The 18,474-nt window shown below is 42.6% G+C and overlaps 1 protein-coding gene across 9 annotated transcripts in view; it reads left to right on the forward strand.

Moving 5' to 3' along the window:
• The window catches only part of Smap1 (small ArfGAP 1), a 108,202-nt gene that overhangs the window by 34,995 nt on the left and 54,733 nt on the right, over positions 1-18,474 (forward strand). For 5 of the 9 annotated variants that reach the window (XM_013504423.1, XM_013504424.1, XM_005404477.2 and 2 more), the window contains one exon: positions 11,495-11,575. The exons of the other annotated variants lie outside the window; for them this stretch is intronic. In XM_013504423.1, the coding sequence (XP_013359877.1) occupies positions 11,495-11,575 (81 nt within the window). The remainder of the gene's footprint in view (positions 1-11,494; positions 11,576-18,474) is intronic. 9 annotated transcript variants of the gene reach the window in all.

Consider the following 18,474-nt stretch of genomic DNA (forward strand, 5'->3'; position numbering starts at 1 on the left):
AAGATAAGACATACAGGATGCTTAGTAGGGTGCTTAGCACTGAACTGTTTTAGAAGTAAACTTTTGTGATAATTAGCAAAGAAGACTGGTTGTATTGACTTGGTGGTCTCTTGGTGGTCCCTGGGAGAAAGCTGTGAGGGGATTTAGAAAACAAGGACAACGGACAAAAGCCGGGGTCAGGTGGCGTGGCCTCTGTACCTCCGAGGGCTAGCGGGCTGAACAACAATAGTGGGGGAAGTTATTTATACCCTTGCAAAGTTAGTATCCTGAGAGGCATGTTGCCTAGCAACTAAGGACTGAAATTGTCCGGCCGGATGTTTTTCTCAAGCCCGAGGTAGTTTGACTGCTTGAGGCAGTCTGGCTCTGCCCAGCCCTCACACGTATGGGCAGTTTCCAGCTCCAGCCCTCCAGACAAGTGGTAGCAGCAAAGGCTATAAAAAGCATGTAAATAAGAAAAACGAGTACTTCAAGAGTTTACACCTTTGGCAAACTTTGGCTTCAGTTCTCTTCCATTAATCTGTCCGAGCTGTTGAGAGCCTGCCAGTGTTGGTCTGCAAGACGACTTGCCAGGATTTAACCTTTGAAAGTTTTCTAGAATTCTCCATCTTCCTTCCTAACTTAGCTAGTTAGCCAGCCTTCTTCCTGAAGGAGGCGTTGTCGACTCCACACAGAAGGATGGGCGGGAACTGTAAGGAAGCGTGAGTGCTGCAGGCAGTGGGAACGAGGAGAGCAGAGGACTGGAGAGCTATTAGAAGCTGGGGAGCTGACCCCGAAGGGTTTGTGTGTGGCGAAGCGGAGGGCAGGTGGGTAGGGAGGTGAAGTAGCCGTGCCGGGGTAAGACGCTAGTTTGGACCTTGCTCTTACACAGCGCGTGTAGACTATGTAGGACTTCTAAGCAAGCACGTTTGATCAGATTCGTGTGTCGAAATGAAGTGTAGAGAACAGATTTGGAGAAGAGTAAGCCTGGGGGCATGGGCACCAGTGAGAGGGGGGCTGATCCAGGAGGTTCTAGTGATTATCTACTAAGATGTTAGTGGAGTGGTAAGAAGTAGATGGTTTTGGGAGATTGAGAGAGAAGGATCAAGAAAGCCTAGTTTTTCTGGCCTCTGTATTTTCTTTTTGCTTTCTGTTCTTCTTGCATCCTCTGCTTCCATGTTCTGTAGTGTATTTTCCATTTCGCAGTGTTCACCTCTGTTTCTTCATCCCTTGCTCACAGAAGGCACTTTACCCTCCTCACTGACTTTTTAAAGATCAACTTTATTGAGGTATAATTTATAGACAGTAAAAGTGTGGGAATCAGTGGTCTCTCAGTGGTCCCCGGAAGAAAATGTTGAGAGGATTTAGAAAATAAAGGCAAGACGTGATAGCTGGGGTCAGGTGGAGTTACCTCTTGCCTGATGAGTATGAGGACTGACCTCAACAGTAGGGACATTTATTTTATATACTTGCAAAGTAGTACCATGAGAGATAATGTCGCCTAGTGACTAAGACTAAGACTATAATTGTCCAAGCAGGATACTTTTTTCAATACTGAGGTAGCTTGACTGCCTGAGGCACTCTGGCTCTGTCCCACCCTCACACACATGACCAACGACCAACTCCAGCAGCCCCCAACATCTCTCCCTTTTCTGTTTAGTTGCAGAAGTGATGGGTGTTCAGTTGAAGCCGGGAAAACTGTCCTTGAAGAATATAGTCCAAAGTCCGTAACAGTGGTCAGTTATCACTGTAGCTGGCAACTGGCAGAAGTTGTTGGTGACTTGAACCTTTCACGGCTAACCTATCACTGTGGCATTTCTTCTTTACATCTTGTGGTTACACTTTTCTGCTGGATGTTCAAGACCAAGTTAAAACGAGACCTGTATAAATAAAAATTTAACCTTTTGCTATCTATCAAAAGGTTAGGGTCAGGTAAGTCTCCTCAGGAATCATCTTGGAATCAAGTACAGCGTCTCTTGATCTTCTGTCAGTGTCAGCCATCTGGGTGAGTCACGGCCATTGCTTGACCAAGTTGCTATCTGTGAAAGCTTGAGAGATTTTTTTTCTCTCCTGGTGACTGTCCTTAGGCACACTCTATGTATCATAGAATCACTTTCCTCTGTGGTCCCATAATTTCCTTTATCAGAAAATCAGGGACTCAGCCGAGTTATAGGATGTCACAGCAGAGGTTCTCTTACGTCCTGAGTCTATACTGACGTCAGAGGGCATAGCCAGAATATTGGCTGTCCTCTAGCCCAATTTATCTCTCTAATTTTTGGTCTCCAAACCTCAGTTGTTAAACATCCAGCAGAGAAGATTAATGATATAATGATATTAATGATATATTGTAATGGAGACGGTAATCTTAATACAACAATCTGAACTGAATAGCAAACACCTTAGAACATACAAATGGAGTCATTATTTTTAACAACCGTGGATATCCTAATGTTTAAATCCTAATAGAGAGTGTTAACAAACAGTTGCATATTTTTTACACAGAAATTTAGAAGTCAAAGCCATACGTAACATTGCTACATGACAATCATGATGACATTTTGTAACATACTTAAATTTTCATTTTGACATAGCATGACCTTTTTAACCAATTGTGTCTAATACACAGGAAGCTTTTATCTAATTTGTTGTCCTTTAATGGGATATAGATCACAAGTTTTTGTTAAAGATAGAGGTCTTAATCTGAAGGAAAGTCTTATCGTAATACACAATTTTTGTTTTACATTTTGGAAGACCGGTAGATCCAGAATCATGAATATATTTAGTACACCATAAGATTAACACTAATGAATTACCGTACACATGTGAAAACATTTGTTGAAATTTAGTTTTGAACCAAGAGCCTCTTTATGAGAAAATGTTACTGTAATTTTACTGAAAAACTTTCTTTTGACCAAATGACCCAATTATTGGGGGGTCTCCCAAGAGACTATGGAGATCACTGGGGGCTCCTTATTAATGACTAAAGGTTGGCCACTCCTCTGTTCACCAGTTGGAGTCCTACCCAATAATTTCTCCTCACTCTAAGGACTGTTGTTAAATATATTAATATTGATATCATTTAAACCAGCTAGTAACTCAGGTGAATGCATGCTTTTAAATCTATGACCCAACTGTATTATGAACAAATGATAAAAGAAAAATTGTTGAGCTCAAAATAACGGGGAACAGCTGTTCACTGAATGCAGACAAACATGTAAACAAGTACACAGAACAAACATCTTTACAAAATTAGAGTGCACTCAAATATATTTTTGACCAAATTGAATTATAATAACTCTATAACAATTTTAGAAATTTATAATTTAAATAGACTAGTCAGATTTTGTCAATTATCAGAGATGTCTTAGAAAAATCTTTGGAAGGAATAGAATCTTTTATCTATAATGAATACGTATATTTTGTATTCTCTTAACTTTCAGCTCAGTATCCCTATACTGTATACTTTATTACCTATTTAGATCTTAGATTTCCATTTTGTAAGCTTCTTCAGTAGGCCCGAGGTCAAAACTGGCCTCATTGTTGTCTATAAGCTGAGGCATCACTGTCACAGGACTGTATATCAGCTTCCTGAAAGGTAGAACCAACTTCTTTTCCACATCTGAGTTCATGATAACTGGACAGCATGCTCTGGTACACACATAGGTCGCTCAGTGTTCTCTAGAAAAACAAGCACACCCTCTACCCCAGGTAGGTAGTGGACTGGGTCCCTTCCATTGTCTAGTATGCAGATATTTCCAAAGGACCTTTCCTAACCTTTTTTCTTTTACCTGATGGACCATCTTTCTTCTGTTGTACTTCCATCTTTTGTAAAATTTTAAAAATTTAATTAGTATATAGCGACAAGTGAAGTGGGAGGGATGGACTCCCCCTTATGTTTTTATAATTTGAATCTTGATCACAGTGTGAGAAACCTGTATCCAATATTTTGGAAGAGGAAGCCATAATATAACCTCCCTTAACCTAAGATGACCCATCTGTGAAAGCAGAAGTAATTTGAAATAACTTGTCTGAAGAATAATAACAATTAATAACACCAAAGAAATAAGTCCAAAATCTGGATGGAGCCAGTTAATATTACCAAGTAGTGTGAAAAGCATTTAGGTTGGTCGAAACAGTTTGGGTAAATTGTCTGTTGGAATAGGTGACCCAACTGTGAAAAAGCTATCATAGCTTGTACTCTGTGGAGGCCAACACTAGGCCTGCCATTATTTAAATGGGATGTCAAACTCAAGCAGCTGTTTAAACCACACTGTTTTTAGATTGTATTTTAAACTTTTATATCTATTTGTAAAATACTAAAGTTTTTTTTTAACACCCACCCAACTCTGGACTGCAAAAGAGGCGATCACCACCACCCGGAATCATGAGAGCACCAAAGGCCCACAAAAGCCCCCAAATCCTGTATATGATCTCAAGAAGAAAACTGTAATTAAAACAAGACAGTTTTATTAGCTGTATAATCTAAAATGAGGAAGTTTTTTGGCAATAACTCTGGAAGACCAAATCCGTCACTGAAATTCCCCTTTTTTTTGAGACAAGGGACAAAGTTTCTGGTGGGTTTCTCGCCTTATTGTAATTTCTACTGAGTCACTTTGGTGTCCAGCCAATATGGCGCTGGAGGTCATGTGCTATGGCACTGAGCCAGTATGTAACCAAGCCAATATGGCGCTGGCCGCTCGAGGTCATGTGCTAAGCTCTGCCCTTCTTCCTCTGAAGCGTCCGCGCTGCTCTGCCCAAGGCTGTGCCTGAGTTTGGCACCGGAAATTCACCCAGCTCAAATTGGTGCCTGCGCTCAGAATTCGGGGAAAAAAACTGGACATCCAGTGGCTAGAGTGAGGGCCCAGGGCTAGAGCTACAACTGGTGGCCAAGAAACTCTAGTGCGCCTCAGTCAGGCAGCCCGCCTGCCCGCACTTGTTCGCGAGGGGGAAAAACCCCCGCAAATTACGACTTCGTACCTCCTTTAATATCCTGTTTTCTTTTCCCACGCTCCTGCCCAGTCCTGGTCTGCTGTGTCAGGCTGTCCACCTTCTAAACCCTGCTTCCAGCCTGGGCCTATTTAACCTTTGACCCCACGACAGGCCCTCAGAAGTGCCATGTCCCTCTTTTCCTACTGTGGTCTTCTCTGTGGCTACAGTAAAGGCATTTTAGTCTGCTTTACTTCTCTCTGCGCAGGAAAAACCTGTCAAGTTTTATTTATGGAAATTATGGGGTTCTTAATAATCTTTTTAGGATATCTCTTTTTTTTTTTTTTTTTTTGTCTTTTTGAGACAGGGTCTCACTGTGCAGTTCAGGCTGACCTTGAGCTCACTTTGTAGCCCAGGCTGGCCTCGAACTGGCAGTGATCCTCCTGCCTCAGCCTCCAGAGTGCTGGGCTTGGATATCTCCCTTACTGTAAACCTTAGAAAATACGATTTGTTTTAAACTAAAGGCAAACTTTTTATCTTGAGGATGGAAACAGATTAAATGCATCCCCTTAAGGGGAAAATGTAAAAGCTGTGTTTTTTTTTTTTTTTTTTAAATTCTGCTCTGATTCTCTGTGAGGCTTTACTCTTTGTGAATCTATTCCCAACAGAATGGCCTTTTTGCATCCCTCAAGGTCAGCAGTTCAGTCCCTCCTGTAAACCATGAAATACCAACCATACCCTATGGACCTGCAGTTGCCACACCCAGAGGCCATCTACACTTGTGTCTAGGAGCCCTTAAAAATGTTTTTCCTATAAATAATCAATTTTATCTTTGAACCCAATAGGTATCAGAAGACCCAAAGCCCTTGGATCCCTTTTCCTTATTTATAAATCTTCCAATTTTTGTCAAGGGAAGAATGACTAATTGAGTCTGGGGTGATTTGAACAGTACTTTGACTGGATTGAACCGTAATCTTGATTTCCCCTGTATAATCAGCATCGAAAACACCAGGCAAAACCTGAAGACCTTTTAAAATAAGGTCTTAAAAATAAATTGTGGCCTAGCGGGAGTCCCACTGTATCCTGAGGCAAAGGTCCGTAGACTCCAGTAGGAATTTTAGGAGTTAATACCAATCTGGAGGAGGGACCAAGGTCAAAACCTCCACTCCACGGCCTCAGGGGAGGTGAGCTGCTAGCTGAGCCTCCAGGCTTAGTACCTGGAATGGGCTGTCCGCCCACATTTTTTCCCCCTCGCGAACAAGTGCGGGCAGGCGGGCTGCCTGACTGAGGCGCACTAGAGTTTCTTGGCCACCAGTTGTAGCTCGAGCCCTGGGCCCTCACTAGCCACCGGATGTCCAGTTTTTTTCCCGAATTCTGAGCGCAGGCACCAATTTGAGCTGGGTGAATTTCCGGTGCCAAACTCGGGCACAGCCTTGGGCAGAGCAGCGCGGTCGCTTTAGGCTCCGGCAGTAAGTGGCTGTAGCTTCCATTTTATCGCCTTGGGGTCCAGCAAGTTGCGTGGTGTGCTGGCCATCGCTTTTGTTCCGGCCACCGGATACTCTGCTTTTGCCCAGATTCCAAACCCCGGTGCCATCCCAGGACAGGCGCCTGCTCCTGCGTGTCTCACGCAGGTCTTGGCGATGGGAGTGTTTGGGGTCCCCATGGCGAAGTCTTACTGGGCATGAACATTGAGTTTTTTTACAACTTTGGCAGGCGATAGCCTTCCCTCGGTAAGGGTTGTAGGATTTTTACACATTCTGCACAACTGTTTAAACCTTATCTGTACCCTGGATACACCAAACGAATGCACTCTCAGCGGACGTTGCAGTCCTTGCAGTGGTAATAGCCTTATTTCTGCTGGAGGTGCGAGTGCTTCTTGCTTGGCTCTGCACATGGGGGCAATTTTTCCTGCACAGTGATGGTTGTGTCCCTACTGTCCCTATTCCCTCCCCGCCGCCGGGAGCCACCTTGGCCTCCGCAGCACGGGTTGCGGGGCTGCCTCACCACTTAGAGCCTCCTGTTGCTTCCGCTTGGCCCTTGGCGGTGGGGATGCCTTCTTTGCTGCCCCCTTATTCTCTGGTGCCACAGGGCCCTGCGTGCTTGCCGGGGCCGCCTCCCGGCAGCCAGTGAGGCAGTGGGAATGCACGGGCGAGCTCTCAGCAAAGAAGCAAGGGAAGCATGTGGGGGGGCTGGGACTCCTGCGTCCCGGACCCTGCACAGCGGCATCTCCTGCCTGGGCATGCATTGTACCAGTGCGTCGCCTCGCTGGTTCACTTGCACCCCCGCATCACAGCAGCTGGGCCTGCAGGGGCCCAACCGGAAGCCTGGGCTCACGTGCGACAGGAGCCTGGCGGAGAACAGGGCAGGAGTGTGTTCCTCACTGCCGAGCTGCCAACCATTGGTGCCCTTGGCATCCTGCGGGTAGGGGAAGAGGTAGGGGGGAGACCCCACCGGGTACCTGAACGCACCCAGCACCTCGTCCCCCACTGCAGCCACCTGGGCCGCCCCCATTATTTGATGGGGCTGAGGGAATCTCCAGTGGGGGTTTCCCAGAAAGAGCCGACTTTTCCCAGCAGTTCTAGCTCAACACTGATTATTCAGTGATACCCTCGCTGACACTTTCTACAAGGACTGCAAGGTTTAGTTACAGATAACATCTGTGCTGCCTTCATAGGTGAAGCAGGGCAATTCTGGACCAGGTGCCCCTTATTTCCCCAGCAAAAACAAATGGCCTTGTTTTTACCCTTCCTTCCTGAGTGAATAACCTGAGTAATAGCTGCTGCGAAAGTAGCTCCCTGTACCTGTGAGGGGCCAATATCTGCACAGATCCGAATCGTCTCCGGCAATGTGGCCCGCCTTTTGTGGGCTCTTAAAGCCTTTTTATACCATTTATTTGCATTTTCTAGCTGCTGAACTACTAATTTGCTAGCTTCTGTGTGATTTATAATCCTCTCACTAGCCTGCAATAAGTGTGCGACAAAATTTTGAAAAGGTTCCTCAGGGCCCTGATGAATAGAAGCCAAACTGAGGGCTGCCTCTCCCTTAGAAGGAAGCTTCCTCCAAGCCCTCATGGCAGCCGTGTTGGTTTGTTCTCATGCTGGCAATTCAAAGGTCAGTTGTTCGTGGTAGCAAGGTCACCTTCCCCAATAAGCGTATCTTTTGTAATGGCTATGTTGTGAGTAGCGTTCCTAGCTGCCTGGTCAGTGCAATACTCAAGTTTCCTTTCCACGTCAGATAGTCTCCTGGACTTAAACATGCTTTAGCGATTCCTTTCCAATCATTTGGAGCCATAATCGGTTGTCCTAGAATTTCCAATAAACTCAAGGTAAAGGGAGCAGTACGGCCATAAGTAGCAACCCCTTTTTTTAAGTCTTTTAAGGTGTTGAAAGGTACAGCGTCATAGCGGTGTATAACTTATCCTGGATTTTGGGGACTTCAACTTCAATAACAGGGTAGATATGCTGAAAACCTTCCATGGGCTCCCCTGCCTGTCTGGCTTTTTTTAATGCTGATTGCAAAGGAGACAGAGAAAATGGCTCTACTCTTTGAGAGGCGGAAGTTCCAACCCGTGTCGCAGCAAAATTTCTCTGAGCTGAAAAGACTGGAATAGCCGCCTGTGGCCCAGTCAGTTCCATCGAGTGTTGTAAGATAGAGTTCACAGGGAAACACCTCTCTGGTGGGGGAAAGTCCCTTTTGTCCCCTCTCCTTATTAGGTTGAGCAAGGCTGGAGGGTTCAGACTCTGTCGACAATGCCATAGTGCCATCATCCTTGTCCTGCTTGGGCTCGGGACTTAATTTTAAAGTAGAGCTCTGAGGCTTTGTGGTTGTAAAACCCCTTTTAACCAAAATCCGGAAAAGAAAGGTAAATATAAGAGTCAAGCACGCCAAAACCACTTTCGCATAGATACTCCTGTGATTCTTGGGACTGTAGTTGTCCCATTTTAATTACTCGTAATACAATATAGTTTTCTTCTTTTGTTTTCTCTTAAGCCTATTTTTTGTAACTATATTGTGTAAGGTCAGTAGACCTCCATGCTCCGTTCTTTACACCTGATAATTGTCAATATAACACTCCAGTGCTAACTATTGACCTACCAATCCACTCCCCCACCCCGCTCTGGCGAGTGTCCTCCCACCGACCACTCTCCTTACCAGGGGCCGCATGTTGGGCACCAAATTGTGTGAGTCGGTGGTCTCTCGGTGGTCTCTTGGTGGTCTCTTGGTGGTCCCGGGGAGAAAACGGCGAGAGGATTTAGAAAATAAAGACAAGAGGTGATAGCCCGGCTCAGGTGGAGTTACCTCTTGCCTGATGAGCATGAGAACTGACTCCAGCAGTAGGGGTGTTTATTTTATACACTTGCAAAGTAGTATCATGAGAGATAATGTTGCCTAGACTAAGACTAAGACTATAATTGTCCAAGCAGGATACTTTTTTCAATGCTGAGGTAGCTTGACAGCCTGAGGCACTCTGGCTCTGTCCTACCCTCACACACATGACCAGCGACCAACTCCAGCAGCTCCCAATGTAAAAGTAGGCATTTTAGGGTATAGTTCAGTGAGTTCTGACAAATGCACATGTCTTCGTAACCACCTCCCCCATAATCATGACAGAATCTTTTCATCACTGCATAAGGCTCTTTTGTGTCCAGCTGTGGCCCAGATAAGCACTCGTTTGCTTTTTTTATGGCACGTTGTATCTTCCAGAGTTTCATGTGATTGGACTGCACACTGTGTGCTCTCCTGTCTTCCTGCTCTCAGCGTGTTGCTGAATTTTCCCTCCGCTTTTGTGTGTGCTCTTATTTACTGTTTGTAACTGACCCATAGGATTTTATTGTGTGGGTATACAGTACCACCGTTTGTTTTTGTTTTTGTCTTTTTTTTTTTTTTTTTTTGAGACAGGGTCTCACTCTGCAGTTCAGGCTGGCCTTGAGCTCACTTTGTGGCCCAGGCTGGTCTCGAACTCGCAAGGATCCTCCTGCCTCAGCCTCCGGAGTGCTGGGATTACAGGCGTGCACCACCATGCCCCGCACACCCTTTTGTTGATCTGCCCATTGCCTTTGCTGATGAGCAAGTTTCTGTTTTCCTTCCCAGCTGGAACATGATAGTAAAGCTTTTTTCCCCTTCCTTTTTTTGGGGGGATGTGCAATAAGATGTTGGTTACGTTTTACTTATTGAATAAAAATTTATGTCTTCATTCTGGGTTTTATAAGTGGCCAAGTCAGTTTTTAATCTTTTTGAAAGAAAAAAAAAAAGAACAAACACTTTTACAGCAAATTGTCATGCCAGTTTCTAAGGATTAGTAACCCTTGACATTCTAAGTACTTCTCTTTCCCCTGTGTAATTATTTTTATGTTCCCTTTTACATGAGTTTAAGCAAAGCAGTTTTATGATGCAAGTTGTTTTAATTGATTTTATGGCTTTTCAGTCTCTTGTTTTCCATGTGAATATGTAATTAAAGATCTCTGCAAGTAAACATCCAGGACAGACCAGGTTTAAAGACCTGGTTTGACCTTTTTAAGTGGAAAATATTTCCTCATATGGTGTGCTTTATATATTTGTTTTAGGAATAATTAAATACTAATTTACAGAATTATAACAGCCAAAATTGTATAAAGAAACGAAAAACCTCTTAAGTTGATAGCCTTGGGTTGAGATTCAAGAATTACTGTCATAACTAACTTATTAGTAAGACAAGCAGATTGAAGGAGGAGCTGCCATCTCGCAGTGTTACTTTGACATTACATATTGACCCACTTGTAACAGGATCCTTAAAAAGTCCTCATAGGTGCTATTGATATGATAGGGCAATATAGAGACGGTGGCTTTACGGCTGTGAAGATTACTGTGCATTTTGTAAATGTATTTCAGTTAGGTTTTGGCAGTAAAGAGCAGGAAGATAATGCTTCCATTAACGTGATCGACTACATATGTGGGAATTGAGTAGGAAGGTGATGAAACCCATTTTCGTGTATAAATTGCCTCTGCTGCATATATAACTCTCATAATTCAAGGCTAATTCAGCAAGTGCAGTGCTGAAAGTGATGTTTGCACGCAGATCTCAAGGAAATACATAAATTGCTTTATAATAAGTCTGTCTGCTGTTCAACTGTATATTAATCCACTCTTTCTTTCTAGCCTTTTTTCTGTTTTCTTAAGCAGTTGATTAAAACTTCAATTAACTTTTTACTATTCAGCTGTTTTATTTTTCATTCTTAAAAGTTGTCAGTAATGTGTGCCTTCGGGACAGCGTGCCTTCATACTTCGGAGTGTTGGTGTCTCAGCGGTAACTTTCACTACAGTCAGCTGTCAGAGAAGTACAGTTACTTTTCAGGTTCATTTGTATGATCTTACCTGGGTACATTTTAAATTTTATAAACTAGTGAATATTTTAAATAGTCACTCTTCTCTACTGAATCCTTTAAGAAATTTCACATGGAAATTTTTAAAAAGTAGTATTTCCTTCTTGGTGTATTAATTCCCTTTGTTACATGCTTTGAAATGCTCTTGTGTCTCAGAAATATGCTTCTTCCCCATGCCGGCCAGTTCTTGTCACCCACCTTTTGTGTCTTCTGACTTTTTGTCTGTACTCCAGATTTCTTCCTCTGATGCTCCTCTTCAGCCTCTAGTATCTTCTCCTTCTCTGCAAGCTGCTGCTGAGAAAAACAAATTAGAGGTACGGTAGTATTTCAACCGTCGCGCTGTGTAGTGTTGAGTGATAAATGAGCTTTTGCTCTGTGCTATAATGTGCGAGTGCTGTAATCATTTATATTGTGAATGATCCCCAGTACTAAATGCAAGAATTTCCCGAATGTTTCCCTAGGTTATAATTAAAGGGCTTTGACCTATATTTAGTTTCCAAAGTTATTGATTTATTTGGCCATAAATGTGTGTCAACAGGCAGTTAGTTTTTTGTTGTTGTGATTATTAACTACCTTATAGGACCTTTTTTTAGGAATTCTTTGATCTGCTTGGAAAGGTTTTGATTGAAAGATACTTTATCTCTTCACCTTTCTTGTTTATTTCATTGGGCTTAAGGAGTGAATGCGAGGCACTCTTCTAGCCGTTGTTTTTCCCGGGTCTTCTCCTTGATACATGGAGGGCTGCACATGAGGGACAGAAGGACGAATGAGAGATGGCCTGTGCTCTCGGACAGCTTCCCGTGTTTCTTTTGCAGTACCACGGGTTGAACCTAGGCCCTTTGCATTGACCTACATTTCCATTCCTCTTTTTTTTTTTTTGACTTTGAGACAGGATCTTACTAAGTTGCCTATTCTGAACTTGAACTTGCTCCATCCTCCTCCGTCAGCCTCTCAGAGCACTAGGATTACAGGTGTATGACGCCATGCCTGGTCTGAGTTTATAAATTTAAGGAGGAAAACAGATAACTGAGTGACAGTTTAGAATACGGTACACTATGTGATTGAAGATCACTCTGCTGATACAGGCGGCACACTTTTGATGCATCTTGTACTCTGAATAACCATTAAAGATTAAGAGGCATCCCAAGTAGAGAAAGCAGGAATTGCAAGTTGAACTGGCATGGCTGAAATAGGAGCGAGATAGGAATAAAGGGGGAGAAGGATCTTTTTTTAAAAAATGTGTGTATGTATGTGTTTATATGTTTATATTTATTATTTAGCACTGGGGATTAAACCTCAGCATCTTCATACTGAGCTACATCTCTAACCCTTGTCATTTTGAGACAGAATTTCACTGAGTCATTAGGTTGCCTGGGCTGGGCTGGGCTGAACTTGAGCTCTCCCTGCCTCAGCTTCCCAGAGTGCTGGTATTACAGGCGTGCACCTCTACACCTGGCTGCTGAGTGCGGTTTTGAGAGTCCAGGGAGGAGCTGGCCTTCACACCAAGGCCCAAGCACGTTCATAAAGAACTTTGAGGGAAATCACAGTGACAGGGTCACAGTACTGCCTGCTGGCTCCATCAAAGGCTTGAGAACTAATCTTCATCCAGAGTAAAGTGATGGGGGCGCATGCTCAAATGGGAGCAGAGAGGGTGCCGAGGAGTGTGGTTCTGAGAGACTGTAAGATGTCTAGGCTGTGGTCATCAATGAATTGTGGAAGTATCTGTGGACTGTGACTCCCAGGGTCTGGCTTAAGCGGCTGCATAGAAGGTGTTGTCGTTAGTAAGATAAGAGAAGGAAGATGGGCTCAAGTTGGACGCTTGTTACTATAGAGCTGCCCGTGTTGAGTAGGTGATTCATGTGCAAGTCTGCAGCCCAAGGGAGGTGGGGGGTGGAGTCTGAGACCCTGAGTCTGACCAGTGGGATCAGTGACAAGCAGGAACACCGCCGGGATAAAAAGGTGGGAAGACTTGAACCTGTGAGTTATTACAGATCAAGGTAAGTTCATGAGGAAAGTGTGAGGGACAGTTTTGGGAAGGAACTGCTAGGTTGGAAATGCACAGACAGGTCCACTAGGTTGGGTGGTTTAGTGTTGTGAGTGGCTTTGGTCAACAGGCGGACTCAGGAAAGTACTTGAGGATGGGAAGGATGGCAAGATGCCAAAGGCAAGTTACCGCTGCAGACTTTGCCCTGGAAATATTTCTCACTGGGAACGAGGGTGGAGATGGGTGGGTTACACTTTTATGTTACTGGTTCTTGTCTCCACTTCTCAGAAGGAAGTGATCTAATTTGGTGGCCTCCAAGCAGTCCATTCAGAATGTCTATTCATGCTTCCTAGTTCTTAATCCTTTTGACATCTCTATTTTTGTAAATGTTCTATAGAGTTACAGTGTTACGCAGTATGTTCTTATAAATAACTGTGTGTGCATGACGGAGTGGATATATATACTCACAACTTTTCAAGGTTGTACAGAACCAGAACATTTTGGTGACTTAAATCACTCTAGTATAGTTTGATTATAATGATTGCAATATATGAACTTTAACACACACACATACACACACACACACACACACACACACACACACACGTACGTACGTACATACGTACGTACTGCCAGGTACTGAGGATTGAACCCAGGACCTTTGAACTGAACTGCATCCCAAGCTCTTTTTACCTTTTACTCTGTGTTGAAGCAGTTCTTGCTAAATTGCCTGGGCTGGACCTGAAATTACCGTCTTCCTGCCTCAGTCTCCCAGAGTGGTGGGATGATAGGCGTGTGTCACCAGAGCCAGCCCCTTTCTCTGTTTTATCAGAGTTGCATATTTGTAATTTCTTCGGCAGGATTTCAGCCATTCCACGGTACGGTAATAAAACAGTTCACAAACACTTCTGTTCACAGGCAGTTCAGTTCCCACACAGAAGCTTTTGACAAAATTTTACTTGTGTTCAGGTGACAAATACAACTTTGCTGTTTTCCCCAAACAAACACAGATGTCGCCATCTTTCCCCCAATCATAAATCAAATTAAATGCTTGAACCCAGGTATGACTGTATCAGTTACATTATCAATCAGCTTTCTGGAACTGCTCTTTTATAATACCAAACATGGTTATATTTTGTTGTAGCCGAAATACTACAACAACTTTAGTTCTGATATCCTCTTTGATCTTTCAGCAGCCTTTGATTCCATAGATGGGTGTCATCTGTGGCTCAGACTGTATGATCAGAGTGCAGAGCTCCTGCTGTTGATGTTACTTCAAACCCTGTGTCGTAATTCCACGTCTGGAGTCTGAGCAGAGAGCAGCTGAAATTTCAGTGTCATGTTCTCTATTTCATGAAGCTAACAAGTTTGATTTATTTTTGGTGATCTCATGTGTGCTCACTAATCTCGGAGGTTAGGAAGTCTGGCAGGTGAAAGTTCAAGGTCAAGACTCCCTGCATTCTGTGTCTTGCAAAGACCTGTTTATTCACAGAATGGCCCTTTGCTCTGTGATCTCATAGGGTGGCAACAGGCAAGGGAACTGTCTGGAATCTCTGTTGTAAGGACTCCACCCTGCAGACCTAGTCACCCGCCAAAGACCCTACCTCCTACAGCCCTCACAGTGGATGTTTTGTTTCCACATAAGGATTTTGGGGTGGGTACAGACATCCCAGCCATGGCATTAATAGCTTTAGGAGGATATGGAGCAGCTTATCTCCAGCATACTAGTGAGAATATTCTGTTGTGTTGTTTTCCGCAAGAAATTTTACTAATCTAAAAAATATTTTATCATACATAAACGATTTTTGTGCATCTCATTTATTCTTCATTTATACAAAGTAAGGATAATAATTAATCACCTCATAAAGTTGCCAGTAGGCTTGAATGACTCCCAGCAGTACCCGGAATATCGTGAGTGTTCAGTAGGTAATGGTGAGGCTCCCCTGGACCTGGTGGGCAGCAAGACTCAAAGACGTGGGGTGTGCAGTCAGCCAAAAGGGGGAAAGGGGGACTGATTGGTTAGCTGTGCTGATGTGGGCATCACTTACCAAGGGTTTTGTTTCTTTGCTTGTAAGAAGACAGTAAAATCAGTAGTTATTTCAGGCAGCTTTTGAAAACATGAAACTGAACAGTGAGGAAGCCCTTGATAAGTGACACTGTAGTGTTGTTTTAGGTAGGCAGATTTGATTTGGCCCTGGTTGTGTTACAGGAAAATAAAAACTCCCAACCTGAATGATATCTGGGACGAGTTCATGTTCTCTAAAATCGAAGAATGAATTTTAGGAACAACGGAGGTTAAAAACGGAATATATTTATTGAGGGAAAGAAAGCTTCTGTCCAAGAGAGGGACAGAAGTGGGGCCCGAGTGGGTTACCCAAGACTCTGTCTTTTCTAGGGACTTTTATAGAGCAAAACTATGAGGTGAGGTAGGTCCATAGTAGGGGAAAATGGACAAAACTATGGTCAGCCAATGAGGATTGTTCAGGTAAAGTTGATTAAACCAGGCTCAAATGGGGAATTGAGTCACAGTAGCAAGTGGGCATGAATACAGAACTGGCTTTTCCAGTAAGGGGTGGGTCAAGGACTCTTGAAGGTGATTGCTACCTATTTAGAATGTCAATCCCTGAGGTCCATCCCTTGGGAGGTAAGAGGGTGTGTTTGTTTAATCTTTAGTCTTGAGATCTGGCCAGAAGCAAGTGCCACCTCTCCATTTGTAAGGTATCTTGTCATCCATACTGGCTCCTTCGAGGGCCTGGCCCTGTCTGACTGCCTGTAATATTTCTGTCTAACTCAGCTGCCTATAACAGTTGAATCACATGTTGTAGTGTTTCTAGTTATCTTTAAAGGTGCATATCTTTATTCCAGTCTTATCCAGGCACCTAGAAAAATGTATTTTTGAGAACACACCAAACTTTCTAGAAGATCTTCGGTCTGTGCTAGACTGTGTTAGTATTCTTAAAGTTCATGACAAAATGCCAGTTTTGAAATATGGCTATGTGGTAGATTGCTCTTTAGGTTTTAACACTTGAGGTATTCAAAGAGTTCAGCTTTCTGTTAACTTTTCATTTCGCTCCTGAAAAGCAGTACTGAAACAAATGTTTTGAGAGAATCTAAGTACAGTACAAGGAGCCTTATATATAAGCTGTCTTTTATCCCAGTTGTAGAAATTCTGCCCGTTACTCTCTCCTTTTGCTACACAGCTATATACCTACACTATTTGAGTATAACAGATATTCTCACTGATGTGTCAGTTGCTACACTTAATTGCTTTTTATTAATCACCAACAACAGCAAACATTAATGGAAGTGCTTTAGAATTTTTTCTGCTGTTCTTAAACTTGGAAATGAAGATATTGCCAGAAATGTCTTTGCTATGAATTTCTTTTAAAGTTTGGGGCCAAGATCAAGGTTTTTCTTCCCCCCTTTTAATATCATGCAGAAGATACAAAAATTTTACTTTGTTATATTTGTGTAGTGCTTTACAGTTTTCAGAGTTCTATTTTTGAAGTTTTTAACACTGAAATGCACGTTAAATATGCACCTAATTTAATGAGTAGAACTGTCACTGTTTTCATTGTATAAAGTGAAATTGTTAGCATTCCAAAGCTCTCATGGTACCCTCTCTTTATAGCTGAAACCCCTTTCCTTAAGGTAATTAACATGCTGACCTTACCATCTTTGTCATTCCTTTGCTTTTCTTCATAGTTTTATATGGTATACATATTATACCAACAGTGTAGCTTTGCTGATTTTGCTTTTTACATAAATGATTGCAAAGCCTTTGAACTTTCAGTATTTCTTTCAACCTTAAAGCCTAAGAATTATTATCTTTCCTGACTTACATATGGCAAATACAGTCTGACGGAGGTTATATCAAATACCATTTTTTTTATTTTAAAGAGAAAAAACAGTATTAGCACAAATTTTTCTTTTCAGTGACCTAATTAGCAATAATCACACTTCGGATAAAACTCATTGGCTACCATACTGCACCTGTGCAGAGCTCAAACACCAATGTAAAGGCCCAGTTGAGAGTCAGGGCAGGGCGTGGTGGCGCACACCTGTAATCCCAGCACACGGGAGGCCAAGGCAGGAGGATCATTGCGAGTTTGAGACCAGCGTGAGCTACAAAGTGAGCTCAAGGCCAGCCTGAAATGCATAGCAAGACCCTGTCTCAAAAAGACAAAAAAAAAGAGAGTCAGGCTTTTGGTATTTTGACTTAAGTTCCATGTGTGTATTATGCTGTCTTTCCTGGGTTTGGCTGTTTAGCTTTTCACGCTTGCTGCAGGAGTCTAAGAGCTAGATTAGTACCCGTTGGATTTCCATCCACATTCTATCTTTCTAGTCATCTCTTCCCTCCAAATGCCAGGAAGTGCTCTTTGTTTAATCTTCTTTTCACTTTGCTATTGGGACACTTTTTTTTCACTTTTTCTCCTCTGTGGCCTTTTATGTTTGGGGTTTCAGTGTTATATCCTGTCTTGTCCTTAGAGATGCAAACTGTGAACATCATGTCATTATGGTTACTTCAACTGCCTTAGTTAGACTAGTCAGCTGAGTCTAGTCTCTATGCATTGGCTTTGATGCCTTCTTCATTAGAAAATTACTTTTCCTCCTTTAACTCATAATGACCTGAATATATGTTTTGTGATGTTTTAGAAAATTAAAGTGATGTTATGTTTTTTGTTTACCTGTTCTAATTTGTCTTCATCCATGTGATAAGGAAATAATTATATCAGTTAGTTTGGTTTTTCTTCTGCTTCAGAATTAACATTATGTTTGCCATAAAGAAGCATAACCTATGTAAAGTTGTAGTGAGAATTTATTGTATGGAGTTCTCTTTTGCTTAAAACAAACACAGACCTTAAATAGCAAAGAAATTCTAAGTTGTCTTATTTCTTAATTTTTCTATATTCTGACATCAACATGTAACTTTGTGTCATGGATATGTAAACTCAATGAGAATATAAATTTGCTTTGTTCATGTTTATATTTTAATAGCATTGTTTTTGTGGAATACTTACGCCTTTTTCAAATGATAATTAAAACTAATAAAGTAGAAATTAATTAAAGGGTGGCAGCCAGGCACGGTGGTATGCACTAGTAATCTCAGTACTGTGGGAATCTGAGATTGAGGATTAAAAGTTTAAACCCTGCTGGAGCAATTTAGATACTTACTGAGAGTCTGTCTCAAAATAGCTCAGTATGCAGGCCCTGGGTTCAATCCCCAGT

This window comes from Chinchilla lanigera, unplaced genomic scaffold, assembly GCF_000276665.1.
Source record: "Chinchilla lanigera isolate Chin_1 unplaced genomic scaffold, ChiLan1.0 scaffold00087, whole genome shotgun sequence".
Taxonomy (NCBI): Eukaryota; Metazoa; Chordata; class Mammalia; order Rodentia; family Chinchillidae; genus Chinchilla; species Chinchilla lanigera.